Here is a 21,198-nt window from a genome sequence, read left to right as displayed (position 1 = left end):
CAGCAGTCTCCCCATATTTGTTACATTGTATACAGCAGTCTCCTCATATTTGTTACATTGTATACAGCAGTCTCCCCATATTTGTTACATTGTATGCAGCAGTCTCCCCATATTTGTTACATTGTATACAGCAGTCTCCTCATATTTGTTACATTGTATACAGCAGTCTCCTCATATTTGTTACATTGTATACAGCAGTCTCCCCATATTTGTTACATTGTATACAGCAGTCTCCTCATATTTGTTACATTGTATACAGCAGTCTCCCCATATTTGTTACATTGTATGCAGCAGTCTCCTCATATTTGTTACATTGTATACAGCAGTCTCCCCATATTTGTTACATTGTATACAGCAGTCTCCTCATATTTGTTACATTGTATACAGCAGTCTCCCCATATTTGTTACATTGTATGCAGCAGTCTCCCCATATTTGTTACATTGTATACAGCAGTCTCCTCATATTTGTTACATTGTATACAGCAGTCTCCTCATATTTGTTACATTGTATACAGCAGTCTCCCCATATTTGTTACATTGTATACAGCAGTCTCCTCATATTTGTTACATTGTATACAGCAGTCTCCCCATATTTGTTACATTGTATGCAGCAGTCTCCCCATATTTGTTACATTGTATACAGCAGTCTCCTCATATTTGTTACATTGTATACAGCAGTCTCCTCATATTTGTTACATTGTATGCAGCAGTCTCCCCATATTTGTTACATTGTATACAGCAGTCTCCTCATATTTGTTACATTGTATACAGCAGTCTCCTCATATTTGTTACATTGTATACAGCAGTCTCCCCATATTTGTTACATTGTATGCAGCAGTCTCCTCATATTTGTTACATTGTATACAGCAGTCTCCTCCATTGCTGTGATTTGTTACATTGTTTACTTCAGTCTCCTATGATTTGTTACATTGTTTACTTCAGTCTCCTATGATTTGTTACATTGTTTACTTCAGTCTCCTATGATTTGTTACATTGTTGCGGATTTCTTCTACACAGGAGCTCTGCCTGTTTCCCCAATAATCGTCCACGTTGACGGAGTTACCTGCCCCCCTCCCTCTCTCCTCCCCCTCCTCCTCTGGTTGGGAATGTCATATTTGGCAGGCCCTCTTCTCCCTGGTTCCCCGGCAGCCCCCCAGCATGCAGGCCCCTCTCCTGCTCCTGAGCCTGGGGTTGGTTTGGACTCTGCAGCCCCCCGATGAGCTGCTCTGGGATGGGGTGTCTCTCTTTTCCCAGGGAGAATGGTCGGATGCCCGGGATAAACTTTGGGGGGCGCTGCGGAGCCTCCAGGAGGTGCGGGGAGTCCGGCTGAGATGCGGAGAGGAGTGTGGGCTCCAGGGGGCCCGGCTGGAGGAGGCCGTGATGGAGAGAGCCGAGTGTCTGCTGAGCTGCGAGCGTCTGCAGCTGGGGGAACCCTCCCTGTACCGGCTGACCCAGGACACCGAGAAGACCTTCCACAAGGGGGCGCCCTACAACTACCTGCAAGTGGCACATTACAGGGTATGGCGGGCGATATGCTGCATACAGTTATAGGGGCAATAGTCTGCAGAACAGACGGGCTGTCATGGTATATTGGTCTAGGTGGAATGTTAGCGGTGCAATAGTCTGCAGGACAGGGCTTTACACTGTACTACAAGGTGTTGGGGGAGAGGGTAGTCTCCTTGGTGCAATAGTCTGCAGTCCAGAACTGGGTACTTTATATCTACCTACAAGTAGCACAAGATTGTTTTCCATGCAGTGCTGTGTAGATAGTTGTCAAAGATGCAGGGATAAGATGCAATGTTCTGCAGGTAACAAGAGATGTGATAGTCTGCAGAGTTGTACACCACATTAGCAGGGCTGTGTAGGGATGAGATGCAATGTTCTCCAGTGACTTCCAGACTTTCAAAGGTAACCGCTCAAGAGATGTGATAGTCTGCAGAATGTACACTAAAGGTGGGGGCAGATTACTTCGTATGTATGCGATGCTCTGCAGAGGGTCAGGGATGCTTGGTTTGCATCAAAGTGGTGGATTATGGGGTATGAAGGAGGATAGCTATTATAGCCTAGATGCCATTAAAGAGTCATGGATGATAGAATGTAATAGTCTGCAGCAAGATGAAGGGTACAGAACACAGTAATTCTTCAGTCTTCTTGGGGGGTGGGGGGGGGTGGTATTTGGGAAACTATACAGGAAAGAGTATCTAAGGGGTTAACTACCCAGGATGCATTGCTGTCACGTAGAGGATTGCACACGTGGATGTGTGTATATGGGGGGGATGGGGCTCCACTGTGTTTGGGGACATTGTAACTTTTTATTAGTAAACCGGAAATAAAATAGAAGTGCAAAATATTCAAAAATAAACTAAAGTGGGAAAAGCGCCCCCAAGGCTGTAGTGTCCCGGCACAGCTCAGCGTCTGGTGTCATCAGCTTTCCGGGTCTTCATTCGTGATTCTCTTCTGTAAAAATTTCAATCAGCCGTTTTGTCGTTATATCTGTTTCTGGGAAAGCTGGGTCATAACCAACATGGCTGTCATTCCAGCTCCCACAGGGGGGGGGGGGGTCACCCAACAGTCTGAGGACTGAGCGGCGAAATGTGGCAAAAGAAGATTGATCGCTGTTTAAGAAGTTTTACTTTTCTGGAGTTTGGGAAATCTGGGTGAAATGACGTGTGGGAGCTGCAGCGGAGAGATTTTTTTTTTTTTTTTGAATCATTTAGTTTTTTTTAACATTTTTAACAGACTTGTTGACCATCAAAATATACTGGTAGGTTTATTTGCCTCATTGATATTAGCCCTAGTGTATATGAGATAGGGATTTTAGAATGTAAGCTCCTGGGGACAAGGACTGATGTGAGTGATGACCATCTATATGCAAATAAATGAAGATTTGCTGTGAGGTTGAAAGAAAGGCATCAAATTATTAGTAGTGGGATTATGGGTCATACATAACCTGTTACCCCTCACCCAGGTTCCATGTAATTTTCTGTTGCTTAAGGCTCTAGTAGTTTGGAGATTACATTGGCTTCGGCCTCTGGTGGTTTGGAGGGATCGTTGGCTTCAGGTTCTGGTGGCAAGGAGGGATCGTTGGCTTTGGTGGCATGGAGGGATCGTTGGCTCTAGTGGCAAGGAGGGATCGTTGGCTCTAGTGGCAAGGAGGGATCGTTGGCTCTAGTGGCAAGGAGGGATCGTTGGCTCTAGTGGCAAGGATGGATCGTTGGCTCTAGTGGCAAGGAGGGATCGTTGGCTCTAGTGGCAAGGATGGATCGTTGGCTCTAGTGGCAAGGATGGATCGTTGGCTCTAGTGGCAAGGAGGGATCGTTGGCTCTAGTGGCAAGGATGGATCGTTGGCTCTAGTGGCAAGGAGGGATCGTTGGCTTCAGACTGGTGGGAAAGGAGGGATCATTGGCTCTAGTGGCATGGAGGGATCGTTGGCTTCAGGTTTTGGTGGCATGGAGGGATTGTTGGCTCTGGTGGCATGGAGGGATCGTTGGCTTTAGGCTCTGCTGGGATGGAGGTTTAGGTTTTGGTGGGATTGAAATGTCAGTCTTTTTTTAATTTCTTTTCCTAGCTTGATGAGTTGGATGAAGCCGCAGCAGCTGCGTACACTTTCTATGTGAGGAACCCCCATCATGAGCAGATTCAAGGTGATATGACCCGCTATCGCACCATGAAAGGGGTTCAAGAACAGAGCTTCCGAGACCTGGAGGAGCCCCCCTACAAGGTAACACCGCCAATAATACAATTCATAGAACATTACTCCTCTATATTGCTATTCATTGCTTCCTAGCTGATCACTATGGTGTCCTTTGTCCCAGGCTCTGTTTGCCCAGGCGGTGTCTCTACTACCCCAGGAGCGGCCTACCACCGCGGTCCTGAGGCTGGAGGAGTCGCTGAGCTCCTGTCTGTCTACAATCTATAATTGCCGGACCCTCTGTGAGGGAACACGAGAGCGTGAGAATGATACATACCGAGACTTCACCGAGGTCATTGCAGGTATCTGTAGACATCTCCTCTACTGGTCCACAACCTATAGTCTTGTAGTAAACCAATCCTCTCCTCGTCACTTGTAGTGATGTTCACTAGTCAGATGACCCTAAAATATGGTTGTTGGGGTCATCCTGTTCAAAGGTGAACCCCATGTAGCTCTCCCTTAAAGGACAACTCCAGTTTTTACAACATTTCATTGTCTTCTTTCAGAATATTACACGCAGGTTTTGCAATGTAAGCAGCGGTGCGTCCTAGAGGTATCATCAACGCCAGGACAAAAGCGCGCACCGCAGGATATCCTCATATCTCATCTACAGTTGCTTCAGCAAGGATATTCTCAACGTAAGTCCTCTTCCCCAAAATAATAAGTGATACATTATCTTAAGCGTAAAGAGTTGTCCATTAAGTACACTTTTTTTTTATTTGTTTTTGTTTTGTTCAATAAATTATTTCTTTTTTAAAGTAACAATTTTAAAACATCTAGAAAAAAAAACAGTAAGGCCCAGTTCACACAGAGTTTTTTGACGCCGAAACCACGTCGGAAAACACGGAAAAAAACCAGCCAAAAATGCTTCCCATTGAGTTCAATGGGAGGCAGAGGCATCCCCCCCCAGCAGAAAAATCGTCTCGCGGGAAAAAGAAGCGACATGCCCTATCTTCGGGTGTTTACGTCTCTTACCTCCCATTGACATCAATGGGAGGCAGAGAAGGCGTATTTTGCTGCGTTTTTGCCCATCGGCGCTCAATGGCCATGGGCGAAAAACGCGGCGTGCAGGCAGATCAAAATCTGCCTCAAAATTCCAAACGGTCTCCGTGTGAACATACCCTAAGAAATCCAATGGGTCTCCATGTGTACAATCCTACTGATGCCATACAGCTTTCCATCAGGGGAGCCATCAACGGAATCCAAACGGAAACCATAGGTTTTCTGTTTGCATCACTATTGATTTAAATGGCGACGGATCCGGTGCAAATGGTTTCCATTTGTCACCGTTGTGTAAGGGCTCCGTCGTTTCGACAGAATCAATACCGTAGTCGACTGCGCTATTCAGTCCGTCAAAACGACGGAAGCCTTACACAACGGTGACAAACGGAAACCATTTGCACCGGATCCGTCTCCATTAAAATCAACGGTGATGCAAACGGAAACCTATGGTTTCAGTCAGGATTCCGTTCATGGGTTTCCCTGGTGGAAAGCTCCGACGGAGCCCATGAACCGAGTCTCGACGCAGATGTGAACGAAGCCTAAGGCAGACTTGGGGAAGATATTAAAGCCCAAAATTTGTGAAATTAGTTGAAATACCTGGTTCCACAAAAGGACCACATAGGGACAGGAACACCACATGTGCAGCAAAGTCCCTATATGTCCACAGCCTCTCCAACAAGTGGGCTGATAGTTGGGAATTACACGGGATTATCTGGTAGGAGTCCAATACCGCCGTAGCTGTATCTTTCTGTTCTGTCCTGCGTGTTTTATGCAATGCGATAATTTAATCGACCAGTATAAAGCAGCTTCCCCTTCCTCTATAGAAAATGTAGACTGAAGTTCCTCTTCCCACTTAGGGTATGTTCACACGGCCTATTTTCGGGCAGTAAACGCCCAAAAAATCGGAAGCAGAACGCCTCCAAACATCTGCCCATTTCAATGGGAAAACGGCGTTCTGTTCTGACGGAGCGTTTTTCGCTGCGTTTTTTACACGTAAAAAAACGTCCGCGAAAAAGAAGTGCAGGACACTTCTTGGGTCGTTTTTGGAGCCGTTTTCCATAGACTATTGGAAAAAACTCCAAAAATCGCGAGTGGCACGAAAAACGGCTGAAAATCAGGAGCGGTTTTCTCTTGAAAACAGCTCCGTATTTTGAGACGTTTTCGAGTTTGTGTGTGAACATACTCTAACAATGTACTATGTCTGTCGATGATGAAAAATGTTGAATTTACAAAAACTGGTAAAACCTAGTTCGGTAGAGAGAAATTCTCATGCAAAGTATCGAACGTCACTAGGATATTATTATTATACAGTTGGGCTAGAGTGGTAATACCTCTTGTGATCCATTCTCCAAGGCGTAGGTCAGGTATATGGTATTCCATAGCAAGCAAGGGAATATGAGAAATCAATGGGTTGCCGATCTTCTTTTTCGGAATCGTGGCCCTCCATATAGAACTAGCAGCTTGCATAGCCGATAGCGGCAACTGGAAGCTAAATGGTTTTAAAAATCGAGCCGCTAAATAAGATTTAAGAGAGCGAACCCTTTAACAAAGGATTCTTCTATACTCCACCTTTTGTTGTTGGACAAGTCCTGTAGGGACTATCTGAGCACCGTGTATCACGCAGACATGTGGCTCAGCTGTTGAGTAATTCTGAATTTAGCTTTATGTGTGAATAGAGAAGAAGATGCCAAAGCTTACCCAGACACCCTGATGAGTTTGCTGGAGCTATGTAGCTATTAGGGTTACATCATTCAAAGTCTGATGTGTAGCCTTGGATTTAAAGTGAATTTCCACCCTTGAGCGCCATTTTCTTAATGTAAATAGATTCAATATTCTGTGCTGATTATATTATTAATATATCTTTATAGCGATCCAGATTTCTGATACAGAGCCCTAAATCTTCTGCAGAGGCAGAGTTAAAGAGGCTCTGTCACCAGATTTTGCAACCCCTATCTGCTATTGCAGCAGATCGGCGCTGCAATGTAGATTACAGTAACGTTTTTATTTTTAAAAAACGAGCATTTTTGGCCAAGTTATGACCATTTTTGTATTTATGCAAATGAGGCTTGCAAAAGTACAACTGGGCGTGTTTAAAGTAAAAGTCCAAGTGGGCGTGTATTATGTGCGTACATCGGGGCGTGTTTACTACTTTTACTAGCTGGGCGTTCTGACGAGAAGTATCATCCACTTCTCTTCAGAACGCCCAGCTTCTGCCAGATCACGCTGTGACGTCACTCACTTCCTGCACCAGGTCCTGCATCGTGTCGGCCACATCGGCACCAGAGGCTACAGTTCATTCTGCAGCAGCATCAGCGTTTGCAGGTAAGTCGATGTAGCTACTTACCTGCAAACGCCGATGCTGCTGCAGAATCATCTGTAGCCTCTGGTGCCGATGTGTCCTCGCTCGTCTGACACGATGCAGGACCTGTGAGTGACGTCACAGCGTGATCTGGCAGAAGCTGGGCGTTGTGAAGAGAAGTGGATGATACTTCTCGTCAGAACGCCCAGCTAGTAAAAGTAGTAAACACGCCCCGATGTACGCACATAATACACGCCCACTTGGACTTTTACTTTAAACACGCCCACTTGGACTTTTGCAAGCTTAATTTGCATAAATACAAAAATGGTCATAACTTGGCCAAAAATGCTCGTTTTTTAAAAATAAAAACGTTACTGTTATCTACATTGCAGCGCCGATCTGCTGCAATAGCAGATAGGGGTTGCAAAATCTGGTGACAGAGCCTCTTTAAATAACATTCTGACTACCTGCAGCCACCACTAGAGGGAGCTTAACTCTTCACTTTTTATTATTGAGTTCAATGTATACAGTAAGCTCCCTCTAGTGGTGAATTCTGGCAGCCAGAATTGCATCTAATTCTATGCAGAGGGTTTGGAGCGTTAACTGCTAGAAAACTATATTGTGAAATTAATCAGCACAAAATGTTGGACCCAAATAAGACGGAGTATTAAAGAGGTATTCCTGGACTTAAAATTGGCTAGTTTAAAAAAAAAATAATCTATTTTAAAACATCCTGTTAGGGAATTCTGAGATAATAGAGGGGGGTCCTCTGACCAAGAGATGAGGATCCTGAACAGAGTGGAGAGCGGTTATAAAGAGTGTCTTTCTCTCTGGAGGACCTGTCCTGTATTCCACAGACAACACATTGATATGAATGGGCACTGTGTAATTCTTCATTTTTCCTGTGGTGGTGCTGCAGGGAAAATGAACGCTTACTGCCCGGTTTATCCGCAGATTACAGCTGATCGCTGGGAGTCCCAACTGGGTGATCTGCTTATTCTCAAAGGGTTCTTCTAACAAGTCGTGATTGTCCAAAGCGGAGAGCCCCTTTAAATATTAATGAATTATTATCCGTATAGGTCATCAATATTTGATCAGTGGGGGTCTGACTTTCAGGACCTTCACCAATCCGTATGAAGGAGCCGTGACGACACATCCCCTTCACTGTTTACATAGGCACGGTATTAACAATGAAGGGGACGCGGCACTCATTCATTTTGAGTCTCTTCTGGGAGGGGGGTATTACATTGGTCATATTTAATTTTCAATGACCATATTGTAAACCTTTCCTGGTCATCTGATGCTCACACAGGTGCAGGGCTTGTTACAGTATCGTTATCCGCGCTCTCTCTTGTACTTCTGTCTTTGCAGTTGGAGACTGGGGGTCCGCTGCACAGATCGCACGGTCGTTACTACTTTTCCATCCACATAATGAGACTTTACTACAGAGTCTACGCGGATATGAGAAGAAACTGCAAAGCAGAAATGAGATCAGACCACGAGAGGTAAGAACTGTCCGCATTCAAGAGATTTGATTTGAGTTTACAGTGCTGTGAAAAAGTATGTGCCCCCTCCCAAAAGTCCCCCCCCCCCCTACTACTGCATGTTTGTCGCATTTATATGGTTTAGTGATAGGTTTTTAGTTGCTACTAGGTTTATTTAAAGGAACAGCGACACCCATGTGAAAAAGTAAGTGCCCCCTTAACATAACTGTTTGTGTCTCCAATCTGCAAGTCTCCAGCTGTTGCAAAACTACATCTCCCAGCATGCCCTGTGTTGCAACTTTGGGCCAACAGCACTTAGAGCTTCAAGTATCCAAACCATCTCCGAGAATAAATGACTATACTCATAGCAACCAATCAGATTGCAACTTCCACTTGCCAAATTGCACTGGAAAAATTAAATGTGTACCCTGATTGGTTGTTATAGAGTTTTCTAATTGGTATTAATTCAAGTTTATAAAGGCTCCTCCCTTTTTTAGGCCCCTCCCCTCGGTTTATTTACAGCAGCTACCTGATGATCTACTTTTTTCCTACTGATGGTTTAGTTGCTTCTATACTTGTGATGGAAATCCGCTCTCCATTCGCTGACTTCCTGAAGGGCCTTTGCTTATATACAGCAGCCAATTTAAAAAAGCAGAACTGCAGTGTAAAGAATGGGGGTCACTGATCACAGTTGTGCGTTGATGCTTTAACCATTAATTACTTATTTTAAATCAATTTCAAAATCTATTCTTCTATCAATGTATCCAGAATTGTATCTGCTATCTGTAAATAATGGAAAGTTCCATTCATTTTGTCAAGTTTTTATTCATTCACCCTTCTTTGGGGCTTATGATAATGTTCGGTAGTTATGGGGCATATGAAAAAAGAATGGGTAAATGGTAAAAATTATGATTTGTGTCGCAGAACATCGCTTCGTATGTGCGCCAGACACTGTCGGAGAAGAAGATCTTGTATTACGTCATGAAGAACCTGGGCATCGATTTTCAGGATCCGGTCAGTCACAATTCTGTATTGTCTGATCTACTCATGAGATTATTTTTTTAAAGGAACAACTGTCCATATACCCTACTAAAGCATTGGAGCGCTCTGACGAACCCGTCTCCTCCATGAATTAAATTTGAATGCCCAGGATGTAATGCTACATCTCCCCTGCAGTGGGCGCTGCAGTGAAAATCTATGCTTAGTCGCAGCTATCCCAGCGATAACAGCTGATCGCCACAATGTTTTTTTTAAATTTCTTTTAACAGGTGTTGTATTAGTGTACCCCTTTAAAGGGACACTTCCATCAGAAACAGGTAGGGTTAAAACTTCTGAATATCAGTTTACCACCTGTTGCAAAGGAAACGTTTATCTGCAATGTAATATTACTAGGTGGAGGATTAGAATGACATGACATTGTTCTCTTCATAGGCCTAGACAGACAGGGGCACTGAGCTATAACCCAGCTTTCCCAGACTCAGAACATATCATCACTGAGCTATAACCCAGCTTTCCCAGTCTCAGAACGTATCATCACTGAGCTATAACCCAGCTTTCCCAGTCTCAGAACGTATCATCACTGAGCTATAACCCAGCTTTCCCAGTCTCAGAACATATCATCACTGAGCTACAACCCAGCTTTCCCAGTCTCAGAACATATCATCACTGCGCTATAACCCAGCTTTCCCAGTCTCAGAACATATCATCACTGCGCTATAACCCAGCTTTCCCAGTCTCAGAACATATCATCACTGCGCTATAACCCAGCTTTCCCAGTCTCAGAACGTATCATCACTGAGCTATAACCCAGCTTTCCCAGTCTCAGAACGTATTATCACTGAGCTATAACCCAGCTTTCCCGGTCTCCACAGCAGTCTCCTTCAGGGCTTCTTACATAATGCTACAAGTTGGACAGTTCCTGGGGGCGGTGTGGTGCTCTTATGGAGTTCCCCACTCCCCTAACTTCTCCCCAGTTTAAAGGGGTATTCCCAGAATCAACAATTTTCACCCATCCACAAGTGTAGGGATCTGAGCAACTGACGAGGGCCAACCAAATTGTGATGATAGACGACTGGGAAAGATCTCTAAAACGTCCGTGGGGTGTTCCCGGTATGCAGTGGTTATTACCTAAAGTGTTCCAAGGAAGGACAACCGGTGTACCGGCGACTGGGTTACTGACGCCCAAGGCTCGTTGATGCGCGGGGAGTAAAGGCGAGCCCGTCTGGTCTGATCTTACAGAAGAGATACTGTAGCACAAATTGCTGATAAAGTTACTGCTGAATATGATACTCTGCGTGTTCGGACACCTTTCTATCGCAGCTTGCTGTATATGGGGCTGTGTGGCCGCAGACCGGTCAGACCGCCCATGCTGACCCCGTCCACCGTCTAAAGTGCCTACAATGGAAATGTGAGCATCAAAACTGGAGCATGGAGCAATAGAAGACGGCGCCTGGTCTGATGAATCACGTTTTCTTTTACATCGTGTGGACGGCCGGGTGCGTGTGCGTCACTTACCTGGGGAAGAGATGGCACCAGGATGCATTATGGGAAGAAGACAAGCCGGCTGGGAATCCATGTGTCCTGACATTCATGTGGATGTGACACGTACCACCGAACTAAACATTGCTGCAGACAAGTACCCCCGTCATGGCAGCGGTATTACCTAATGACAGTGCCCTCTTTCAGCAGGATAATGCCCCCGCCACACTGCAAAAATTATTCAGGAATGGACCAAGGTAATGACTTGTCTCCAAGTTCCCCAGATCTCAATCGGATCGATCATCTGTGGGATGTGCTGGAAAAACAAGTCTGATCCATGGAGGCCGCACCTCACAACAGGATCTGCCTCTAACATCTTGGTGGTAGAAACCACAGGAACCTTCAGAGGTCTTGTGAAGTCCATGCCTTGACTGGTTTAGAGCTGTTTTGGCGGCACGAGGGCGACCTACATAATATTAGGCCGGTGGTTTTAATGTTATGGCTAATCTGTATGAATATAGCGTGTATGCTGGCGCCATTTTCTACTCCAGATCTAATTGTCTAAAGCCGTTTTTATAAATATGCCTCTCTGTCTTTTAAGGATCTCTGGACTCCAGAGGAAATGATTCCAGCGAGTCTAAGAGAGAGAATCAGGTGAGTTCACCCCTATGGCTCATCAGCCAATACGTCCAATCGGATCATTTCTATCTATCTAGCTTAGGCCTTGTTCACACTGAGTTTTTTTGCAGGCAGAAAAAAATCATCTGTCTCAAAATTCCTTCAGGAATTTTTTACGCCATTTTTCGCCCACGGCCACCGAAGCTAATGCAACGACTGCAGGCAAAAAAACGCAATGAAAAATGCTCCGAAATGAGCACCGCCGTTTTTTTCTGCCTCCCATTGATTCAGAAGAGGTGAGAGGCGGAAACCGTGGGAAGAAAGGACATGTCGCTTTTTTCCCCCCTCGAGCAGCCAAAAGCCGCCTGGGGAAAAAAACACCCTTGCCTCACATTCAAATCAATGGGAGGCGATTTTGGCCGTTTTTTGGCGCTGATTCCCATGCGGTTTCAGCGCCAAAATCTGCGTTAAAAAAAATTCTGTGTGAACAGACCCTTATCATTTTTTATTTATTTATTTTCCTTTTTTACTAACCTGTGTCTGTTCCTTGTTTGCTTCTTGAAACTAGGGCTGAGAGAGCTGACGCGGAGGAGGCCGGCGGTGAGTATGTGCGCACGCGAGGTGTATTGTGCCTCAGTGTGATGTGGTGATAGGTCTCTGAGCGGAGGCGTACACAAATCTACGTCCGCGGGGGAGGATCACATCCATTAGGACCTGCGTCATGTGACTACATGGCTGTGTACGGATGCCGCACATTTAGCGGAGAAGTCTGCGGCCGTACTCCTATGTTATGGTTCTGAAGGACCCCTGAATCCCCTCCCCCCCTGGTGTCCTAATCTGATTACAGACTTCTACAATATTCCTATGTCACGTCATACTCTGCAGGACAACTTCCATACGAGGAGGTGATGGTCACACTGACCCCAAGACAAATGAATGGCACGTCCAGAGTCACCCTGGATGGGGTCCTTACCGACGAGGAGTGTGAGGCGATACTCGGGTTTGTGCAGGTGAGTGGAGCAGCTGAGATACATTAGATAGATAAGGCCAGATTACAGGAGGGCACATGTGCCATGGGGCCTCCGCCACCTTTGGGACCTAGGGGGCTTCCACCATTCAGACCCTTTGATGGCCGTTAGGCGATCCTATCCAGCCAGGGGAAACGCTGTCTTCATAACTCCCATTGACTATAGTAAAGAAGCCTATGTGGCTGCAATAGGGGGCCCCTACCAAGTTTTTTGCCCACTCATTTTAATTCGGCCCAATAAGCCTCTGCAGCTAGTCAGTAGGGACCTCGAGACTGTCCTCTTTAGGATGGCTGATTGAAAACAGCATCAAGTAAATATTGGGGTACAGCTCCCAAATAATTAGCCATGCAGCAGCCAGATGCACAGCTTCGTATAGCGTCCAGGTAAATTTAGACACTATAAAACTATTAATATTGAATACAGCATTTACATAAATCTGGGCAGTCTATAACGTTTCTAGGCCCCCTGACCATACAAAATGTTGTCTCCCTGGCGGCCTATCGGGAGGACGAGGCAATATTAACTTATTTGGTAACTTGGGGTACTGATGGAGTTAATACCAACATGCCTGGTGATCAAACATAGTGGAGGGGCTAATCCTAGCTTCCCTGGTGGTCTAAGGTGGTGAATGGTAACATCCCTGGTGGTCTAAGGTGGTGAATGGTAACATCCCTGATGGTCTAAGGTGGTGAATGGTAACATCCCTGGTGGTCTAAGGTGGTGAATGATAACATCCCTGATGGTCTAAGGTGGTGAATGGTAACATCCCTGATGGTCTAAGGTGGTGAATGGTAACATCCCTGGTGGTCTAAGGTGGTGAATGGTAACATCCCTGGTGGTCTACGGTGGTGAATGGTAACATCCCTGGTGGTCTAAGGTGGTGAATGGTAACATCCCTGGTGGTCTAAGGTGGTGAATGGTAAGATCCCTGATGGTCTAAGGTGGTGAATGGTAACATCCCTGATGGTCTAAGGTGGTGAATGGTAACATCCCTGGTGGTCTACGGTGGTGAATGGTAACATCCCTGGTGGTCTAAGGTGGTGAATGGTAACATCCCTGGTGGTCTAGGGTAGTGAAGGGGTTTATGGTAACATTCCTGGGGTTTAGGGCAGTGAAGGGGCTGCATACTTGGCTATTTAGGTCAGTGTTGTGGTTGACCCCTTCCCGGCGTAAACAATTTTCAGATTTTCATTTTCGTTTTTTCCTCCCCACCTTTCAAAAGTCATAACTTTTTTTCATTTTTCCGTCGATCTAGTCCTATGAGGGCTTGATTTTTGCAGGACGAGTTGTAGTTTTTCGTAGAGAAAATTATTGTGCCATATAATGTACCAGGATAAGGGAAAAAAAAATATTTGTGGGGTAGAAAATGGGGAAAAAAACTGCGATTCCTCCATTGTTTTTTGCGCTTCGTTTTTACAGAATTCACTGTTCAATTAAAACAACATGGCTGCCCAGGGAAGTGCGGGAAATCCCCATTCACAGAAGCCCAATCTCAGTCATTACCTTTCACGCGGTTCGTATTCTCCTGGTAAGGTAGTTGCAATTATCGCAGAGATGGTATAAGCTTCATGGGGGACTGGTCCTAGTACTTAGCTGCCAAAGTGGTAAATTAAAACCGCGATCTTAAAAATGTCTGCGATAATTGCAACTACCTTACCAGGAGAATACTAGCCTTGTGGAAGGTAATGTCTGAGAAACTGATTATAATGTATACCAAGGACACCCAACTGTATCTGGGGTTACACTACTATCTGCATATCTTTTGTATGCCCCCAGGAAGCCGAAGCCTCAGGTGAAGCGTTAAAAAGAAGACGATCGCCTCACACCCCTCATGAACGTATTCAAGGCCTGACCGTCCTGCAAGCTCTTCAGGTATTGCCTAAGTGACACATAAAGGGTCATCAAGATGGGGAGTAGGGAAGTAAGATGGAGTCTCTGTTATTAAGGCCGTAATCCAGCCTCCATACCATATAGGACTACAACAAAATGGCTGCCACAGCCAATCCGCTCAGACAGTAAACCTTGAATTGTGTCGTCTCTGGGCCGGTTTGGCCCTTGGCAGAGGTTGCTGGAGGCAATGCACTCCCTGGCACGTCGTCCGTTCTGACTTTTAACATACTGTAGATGGTGTGTGTAGTAATTTCTTCATTCATTTCTCTATCGGTATGGTTGATTGGTCTGATTTTATAATTTTTCCTTTTTACAGATGGCCTCATCTGGATTGGTGGACGGCATCCGCGCTCAGTTTCTGTATCATGCCACGGAGCGCGCTCGTGTTCTGACGCAGTCTTACTTTGAGATAGAGAGTCTACATTTCTCGTATTCTCAACTTGTGTGCCGGTCGGCCATTGAGGGTAACTGAGTGTCGATTTGTATTTTGATTTCTATATCTTCTTGTTGCTCTTCCTGTATTGTTCTATAGCCGGCTATACGAGGCCGATTTCCCGACAATTGGGTTACATGGTAAAAGGGAATACCCGATCCAGACCGCCAACAGTGCAGATGGGGTGTGAGGATAGATATATGTGCATTTTTTTTGTTTTTTTTTTAAGACCTCTGGTCTGAGTATCCATGGGTGCACTGGGAACTACATTGAGGCACGAGGTACAATCGCCTCTTTGAGACTCCTGGCTTATTTCTCCTTTAATTCTTCTCCTCTTTTCACTATGGGTATCAGGAGAACAGGAGGGGCGCTCCGATCTCAGTCATCACGTCCATGCAGATAATTGTATCTTGGACCCTGAGGAGAAGGAGTGCTGGCGAGAGCCCCCTGCATACATCCACCGAGACTATAGGTAGGTGGACGTTACATGCTGCCAGACTAAGAACATGTAGGCTCAGCTTGAGAGTGGCCGAGGCAGACTAAATTAATGAAAATACTTTTAGTGTATATTAAAAACATGAAAACCATTTTTTAATCTCTTATTTCTATGCTGAGATATGATCGATTGAAGTTACAGGCCCCAAAGCTTGAGGCTGCACAACTGAGAGATTAGAATAAAATACAATGTTCACACATATACACACATAACTTCTATTATTGCCAGGTAGACTGTAGATCTTGATATGAAATATAATTTAGATCTACACAAAGTTTCCATGACTATACTGCACCTCAATAGAAGGGACATGTTGTAGTCAGATTCTCAGTAGTGCAGTCTCAGGCTTTGGATGAAAACTGCACTGATACGATCATTTGAAGTTACAAGCCCAAAGCCTGAGGCTGCACTACTGAGAGATTCTGTTGACCTGTCCTCTGATTTGCCAGGCGCAATGTTGTCATGGAGACATTGTATAGATCCAAATCAACATCAAAATCCTCCTTGGCTTGGATCGGTGGAGGGCACAGACCCCCATTGATGACCTCTTTTGAGATGTCATTGATGTTTTATGGGGAACCTTCTCTTTAATGTTTTCGAATTCTACATGTGATGTATCCATAACCTGTCTGATTTATTCTGCCTTAGTGGGATGCTTTATCTGAATGATGACTTTCTAGGGGGCGAATTGTTCTTCACAGAAATGGATGGGACAACCGTCACGGTGAGTGTGACTTCCGACTCGTCGTTCATGGGATCCGGTATAGACTAATAACCAGAGTAATAATGACATGTCTAGAACATGTTGTGTATGAATGTTTTTATGCTTTGGAATATACTGACCTTTTGTAGGAAAAGCAGGGTGAAGGGTGCAGTACCTCTGATTGCCTGTAGGTGATGCTGCTGATTTATCTACTAAAGGATCGTAGATCACAATAACTTAAACCCAAATAAAGTGAATAATCCAAAAACTGCTAAATATATAAATCATGATAACATTTAATTTTATTGTAAATTGCAGAAAAATTGATTTGAAATAATAGATTCATCCGAATAGTGCATATCGTGTTATAATTGCGTTCAATGTACAATATAAACATGCCGATGGGCTACAGAAATATTGCTGTGTATTATATGAGAGATTTGCCAATATATATATACATATATATATATATACACCAATGAAAATTTCCACTCATTCCACGTAAAAACAAGCTCACATAACTACGGAATAAAATAAAGTTATGGCTCTCACAATATGGCTACAAAACTTTTTAATATGGTTTTATTGTTCAAAAGTAGTAAAACATAAAAAAAATATATATACATTTAATATCGCCGTAATCGCGCTAACCCAGAGAATAAAGTTAACGTGTCATTTATAATGCACGATGGACGCCATAAAAACAATGGGGAATGTAATAACGTTTCAACGCCGGTTTTCTGGCATCGAAATGTAGCAAATTACCTCACAAATTGCAACTTTTGGGCCGTTTCCCCAGCTCTTGCCGGTTTTCATAAAAAAGGGCAGAGCTTAACAAAAGGGGGTGTGGCCACCCTGACGCATTTCCTATAATTTGCACCAGAAACTGGCATAAATTGCAGCAGGAATCTGCGCCAGCTATCGGTTAGCGTAGATTTCATTCCGTGGCACACAGATGGCCCAAAATGCAGCATATTTATTAGGAGGCTCATGCCTCTTAATAAAGATCAAGCTCGAGTAAGATGCGACAAATTTATTAAGGCTGGGTTCACACGACCATGTTACGTCCGTAATGTACGCAACGTATTTCGGCCGGAAGACCCGGACCGAACACACTGCAGGGGGCCGGGCTCCTAGCATCATAGTTATGTACGACGCTAGGAGTCCCTGCCTCTGCGTGGAACTGCTGTCCAGTACTGAAAACATGATTACAGTACAGGACAGTTGTCCTGCAGAGAGGCAGGGACTCCTAGCGTCGTACATAACTATGATGCTAGGAGCCCGGCCCCCTGCATTGTGTTCGGTCCGGGTCTTCCGGCCGAAATACGTTCCGTACATTACGGACGTAATATGGTCGTGTGAACCCAGCCTAAGACTGGTGCCGTTTTATACAGCTCCCCATATGTGCTTTTGAAAAATACAACCCATCTCGCAAAAAACAAGCCCTCCTACAGCTAGGTGAACAGAAAATAAAAAAAATGTATGGCTCTCGGAACGCGGGAATAAAAAATAAAAAAATGTAAAAAAAAAAATCCACGTTCTGAATGCTTGAACTGGCTGTGACGCCATGGGGGTTAAGGAAAAATATAAAAAGTATGTAAATTATAGAAATTAAAAATGTCACTTGATTTTGAGCAGGCAGAGGTCCGCCCCCGCTGTGGCCGATTGGTTCTGTTCAGCTCCGGGGGTGAGAATGCCCACGGGGTTCGTGCGGTGACACAGGGCAGAAGATGTGCGATCGCATTGTGGTTCACGGGATCAGCGGAACATGCTGAACAGGTAACGCCAGTATTAAGTAAATGTCAGAGCCGGACCTGTATCCCTGCATTGTAAACACCCACGTGTCTTGTATTCAGACGATTATTTCTACATATTCAAGGAAGTTCTCTTCCCCCTGGGTTATGCTCCTATCATATTATACTACTTCTTATCATTTCCTTTTCTTGTGTCTTGTTTTGTCACCCAGCTTTTCTCGAGTCCGGAATGGTATCCATGGTTCTTGGGCCAATTATTGATGGTGCAGCGTCGACAAATATTAAGCATTCTAAAAATGAGAGCAGGGAAGACATTATTTGTGTCTTCTGTGCATTTCTCTATATACAGATTAGAGTGCACCTGACCATTAATATGATCAGTGATCCTTATGTAGAGGAAAGCAAGGAAGACACAAGTCTGTCTTCCGAGCCCTTCCATTCAACCCATGATGTCATACTCTCCTGATGACATCATGTTTCTATAGCAAACACAGAGACAATTGTTCACCGTTCAGCAACAACCCACTCATACTGTGATATGGGGGCTGAATTATTTCATTTTACCAGAATCGGGGGGGGGGGGTGACCTATATTCGAGTGTTGGGGGCAGGACCCTATACAGAGCTGTCTGCCATCGAATTTCTAGGAATATATTCATGTCCCTGCTATAAGGGAGATTGGACATGAAATTGGATGTGCCTATATGTCTTGTAGTTATGAAAGGGTTAATGGACTACAGGCTGCTTTGCAATGTCCACCATATGGCAAATATAAATGCCGCCACTAAATATGAGGTCCCTCTCAATATGGCGTTGTGTACAAATGTGTGTTTTTGGTTCCCCCCCTCAAAGGAAAGATTTCAAGCAAAGCACATAGTGACGGGCGAGGTCAGTAAAAAAGAGGAAACCGAAAAAAAGCCTGCCAGGACCGGGAGGGAGACCTCTAGGACCGAGACCTCCGGAAATGAAGGGATTGAGAAACCATCCGGACGACAGCAGAGGAGGAGGATCGCCAGGAAAATCAAAGATGAACTTTAGAGACTGTGGAGAAGACTGAGCATAATGCAGTCCTACTAGATGGAAAGGAAGGGGTTAATGAACTGACCCTGCAGATCACCCCCAACCATTTTGGATTATGCAGGTCTGGGGTAGAGGGTGTCTAAAGGTATCCAGCGCGGCAAGAGTAAGCTGGACTTGAGGCCTGGGAAGGACAAAGGGTTAACGGGTTGGTGGCTGTGAACATTACAGAGAACGTACGGCATAATAGGGCAGCGCTCCGCGTGTCACGTGACAGAACGTAAAAGGGTTTTTCCAGATTTATATAAATGAAGTTTAATAATTGCATATGTTCTGCAACTTTAAATTCCTCATCTTCAAGATTGCTGCTTGCTGTCAGTGAATGGGAACATTCAGGTTTACATCGGTCTATCCCGTACACGCCTAATAATTCTCACCGCTGAGGATTTGTTACGGTATCACGTCCAGATACATTTAATCTGTCCTGATACATTGTAACAAACAACCAGAAAATAGAAGCAATTTGTGCTTCGCTCCCAGGGGATTGTTTTATATTGGATACAATTGTAACAAATCCTCAGCTGTGGGATTTAGTATTAGGTCTGAACAGGGAAGACTAGCAAGTACCCTCTCAAATCTAACTTTTAGATGGAGGGGACCACACAGGGTGTATACCACCAATAATAACACATTAAATAATAGGAAGAGGGGATAGCGAGTGGTACCGTGAACAAAATAATAAACTTTGGACAATCAGAATTTTTAATTAAATTAAAGTGTCAATGTTGGTCTACGTAATTCTATGTGCAAAGGACCCCAATTACTGCACTGTATGGGGAACCAAATTAGCCCTAATAGGAAATGACCATCCAACGGTGCAAGCAAACAGTGGTAGTGAATATTGAAAACGCCGGACACAATTGTTGCAAAATATGGCAAATTCAATATTTTAAATAAGATGAGAAGTGCACGGAACGGCAAATATGATCGCCAGGAATAATGTCACCTATGACTAGATTACCCCAAAATAAATGCTCCAAGAGTATACCTGCACCTGATATAGGTGTCTGCCGCCTGGCCGCTATTTCAAGCGGAAGAATTAACAGGCTGCAAGACAGTTCAGCTGCAGAGCCGATCTCAACTCCGCAAGCTGCTCGCGGCAAAGCGATGCAAAGATAAATTATCACCAAGCGGCGAGCGCTATGTAGTCGCTATCACCGCATGCGATAAAGGCGGGGGAAGCGGAGGGAAGCTGAACCGCACTGCCGCTTGAGGTCTTAGAGCTGTGTGATTCTCCTGTCAGTACGTTCAACTTTAATAGCTCACGTCGCGGGAGGGGGCAGGACAGACCGCTGCTGTGTATTAGCGCTCTTTGAATGGTTGCACTGCTGGCTAATTGAGGAGATGAAGATTAGACACATTAAAATGATGAAGCACCCGACACGCGTTTCGCCGGCATTTCTGGCTTCTTCTAGGGGTGGCGACCGCCGATCTGACAGCCGTTTAAATAGGTCAATATTTGATTGACAGCCTCAAGGGCGAATAGAATCATTCTAAGATAAATATACTGTTTCAATGTGTAGAAACAAAGCTGTATTGCTACAATGCCTCGTAAGGGTGTGTTCACATGCACTGTTTTCAGACGTAATTCGGGTGTTTTACGCCTGAAAAAACGGCTCCATTACGCCTACAAACATCTGCCCAATGCTTTCAATGGGTTTTACGATGTTCTGTTCCCATGAGGTTTAATTTTACGGGTCGCTGTCAAAATACGGCGCGTAAATTGACGGCTCGTCAAAAGAAGTGCAGGGCACTTCTTGGGACGTTTTTGGAGGCGTTTTTCATTGACTCCATTGAAAAACGGCTCCAAAAACGGCCGTGAAAAACGCGAGTTGCTACAGAAACGTCTGAAAATCAGGAGCTGTTTTCGCCTGAAAAAGACGTTTTTGGTCACTTTCGTGTGAACATACCCGAACAAGCTTGATATTAGAAACACCAATAAAAAACAGTATGGCCCCATGCACGCAAACATATTTTTGCGCCCACAATTCACCCGCAAATCTGAGGGTGAATTGAGGCCCCATTCATTTCAATGGGCACATGCACACGACCATGGTTTCCACGGTCCGTGCATTGCCCAGGAGCCTGGACCGCAAAAAGATAGGACATGTCTTATTACGGCCGTGTTTTGTGGTCCAGGCTCATAGAAATTAATGCACACGGCCCGCGGGTGACACTCCACGGCCGTCCGAGCCGCAAATCACAGCACGTGCACACCACTACGGTCGCGTGCATGAGGCCTATGA

The 21,198-nt window shown here is 44.8% G+C and overlaps 1 protein-coding gene across 1 annotated transcript; it reads left to right on the top strand.

Moving 5' to 3' along the window:
• Positions 1-1,114: 1,114 nt before the first annotated feature.
• Positions 1,115-19,676, top strand: P3H3 (prolyl 3-hydroxylase 3). Its single transcript, XM_075842338.1, has 15 exons — positions 1,115-1,518; positions 3,569-3,721; positions 3,816-3,993; positions 4,198-4,329; positions 8,364-8,497; positions 9,401-9,490; positions 11,556-11,608; positions 12,141-12,172; positions 12,458-12,582; positions 14,377-14,472; positions 14,807-14,954; positions 15,278-15,395; positions 16,068-16,143; positions 17,761-17,901; positions 18,728-19,676. Exons 1-15 carry the CDS (start codon positions 1,159-1,161, stop codon positions 18,911-18,913), a joined length of 2,022 nt encoding a protein of 673 aa, XP_075698453.1. The 5' UTR covers positions 1,115-1,158; the 3' UTR covers positions 18,914-19,676.
• Positions 19,677-21,198: the final 1,522 nt, after the last annotated feature.

This window comes from Rhinoderma darwinii, chromosome 11 (assembly GCF_050947455.1).
Source record: "Rhinoderma darwinii isolate aRhiDar2 chromosome 11, aRhiDar2.hap1, whole genome shotgun sequence".
In the NCBI taxonomy this organism is placed as follows: Eukaryota; Metazoa; Chordata; class Amphibia; order Anura; family Rhinodermatidae; genus Rhinoderma; species Rhinoderma darwinii.
The sequence above is the reverse complement of the archived record's forward strand: the minus strand, read 5'-3'. Positions and strand labels throughout refer to the sequence as shown.

Bases quoted from the DNA above. Each gene is read 5' to 3' on its own strand.
- P3H3 (XM_075842338.1), top strand. From the start codon at position 1,159: ATGCAGGCCCCTCTCCTGCTCCTGAGCCTGGGGTTGGTTTGGACTCTG. The intron at 3,994-4,197 runs GTATCTGTAGAC...GTCTTCTTTCAG, and splicing joins CTTCACCGAGGTCATTGCAG to AATATTACACGCAGGTTTTG. The intron at 14,473-14,806 runs GTATTGCCTAAG...TCCTTTTTACAG, and splicing joins CCGTCCTGCAAGCTCTTCAG to ATGGCCTCATCTGGATTGGT.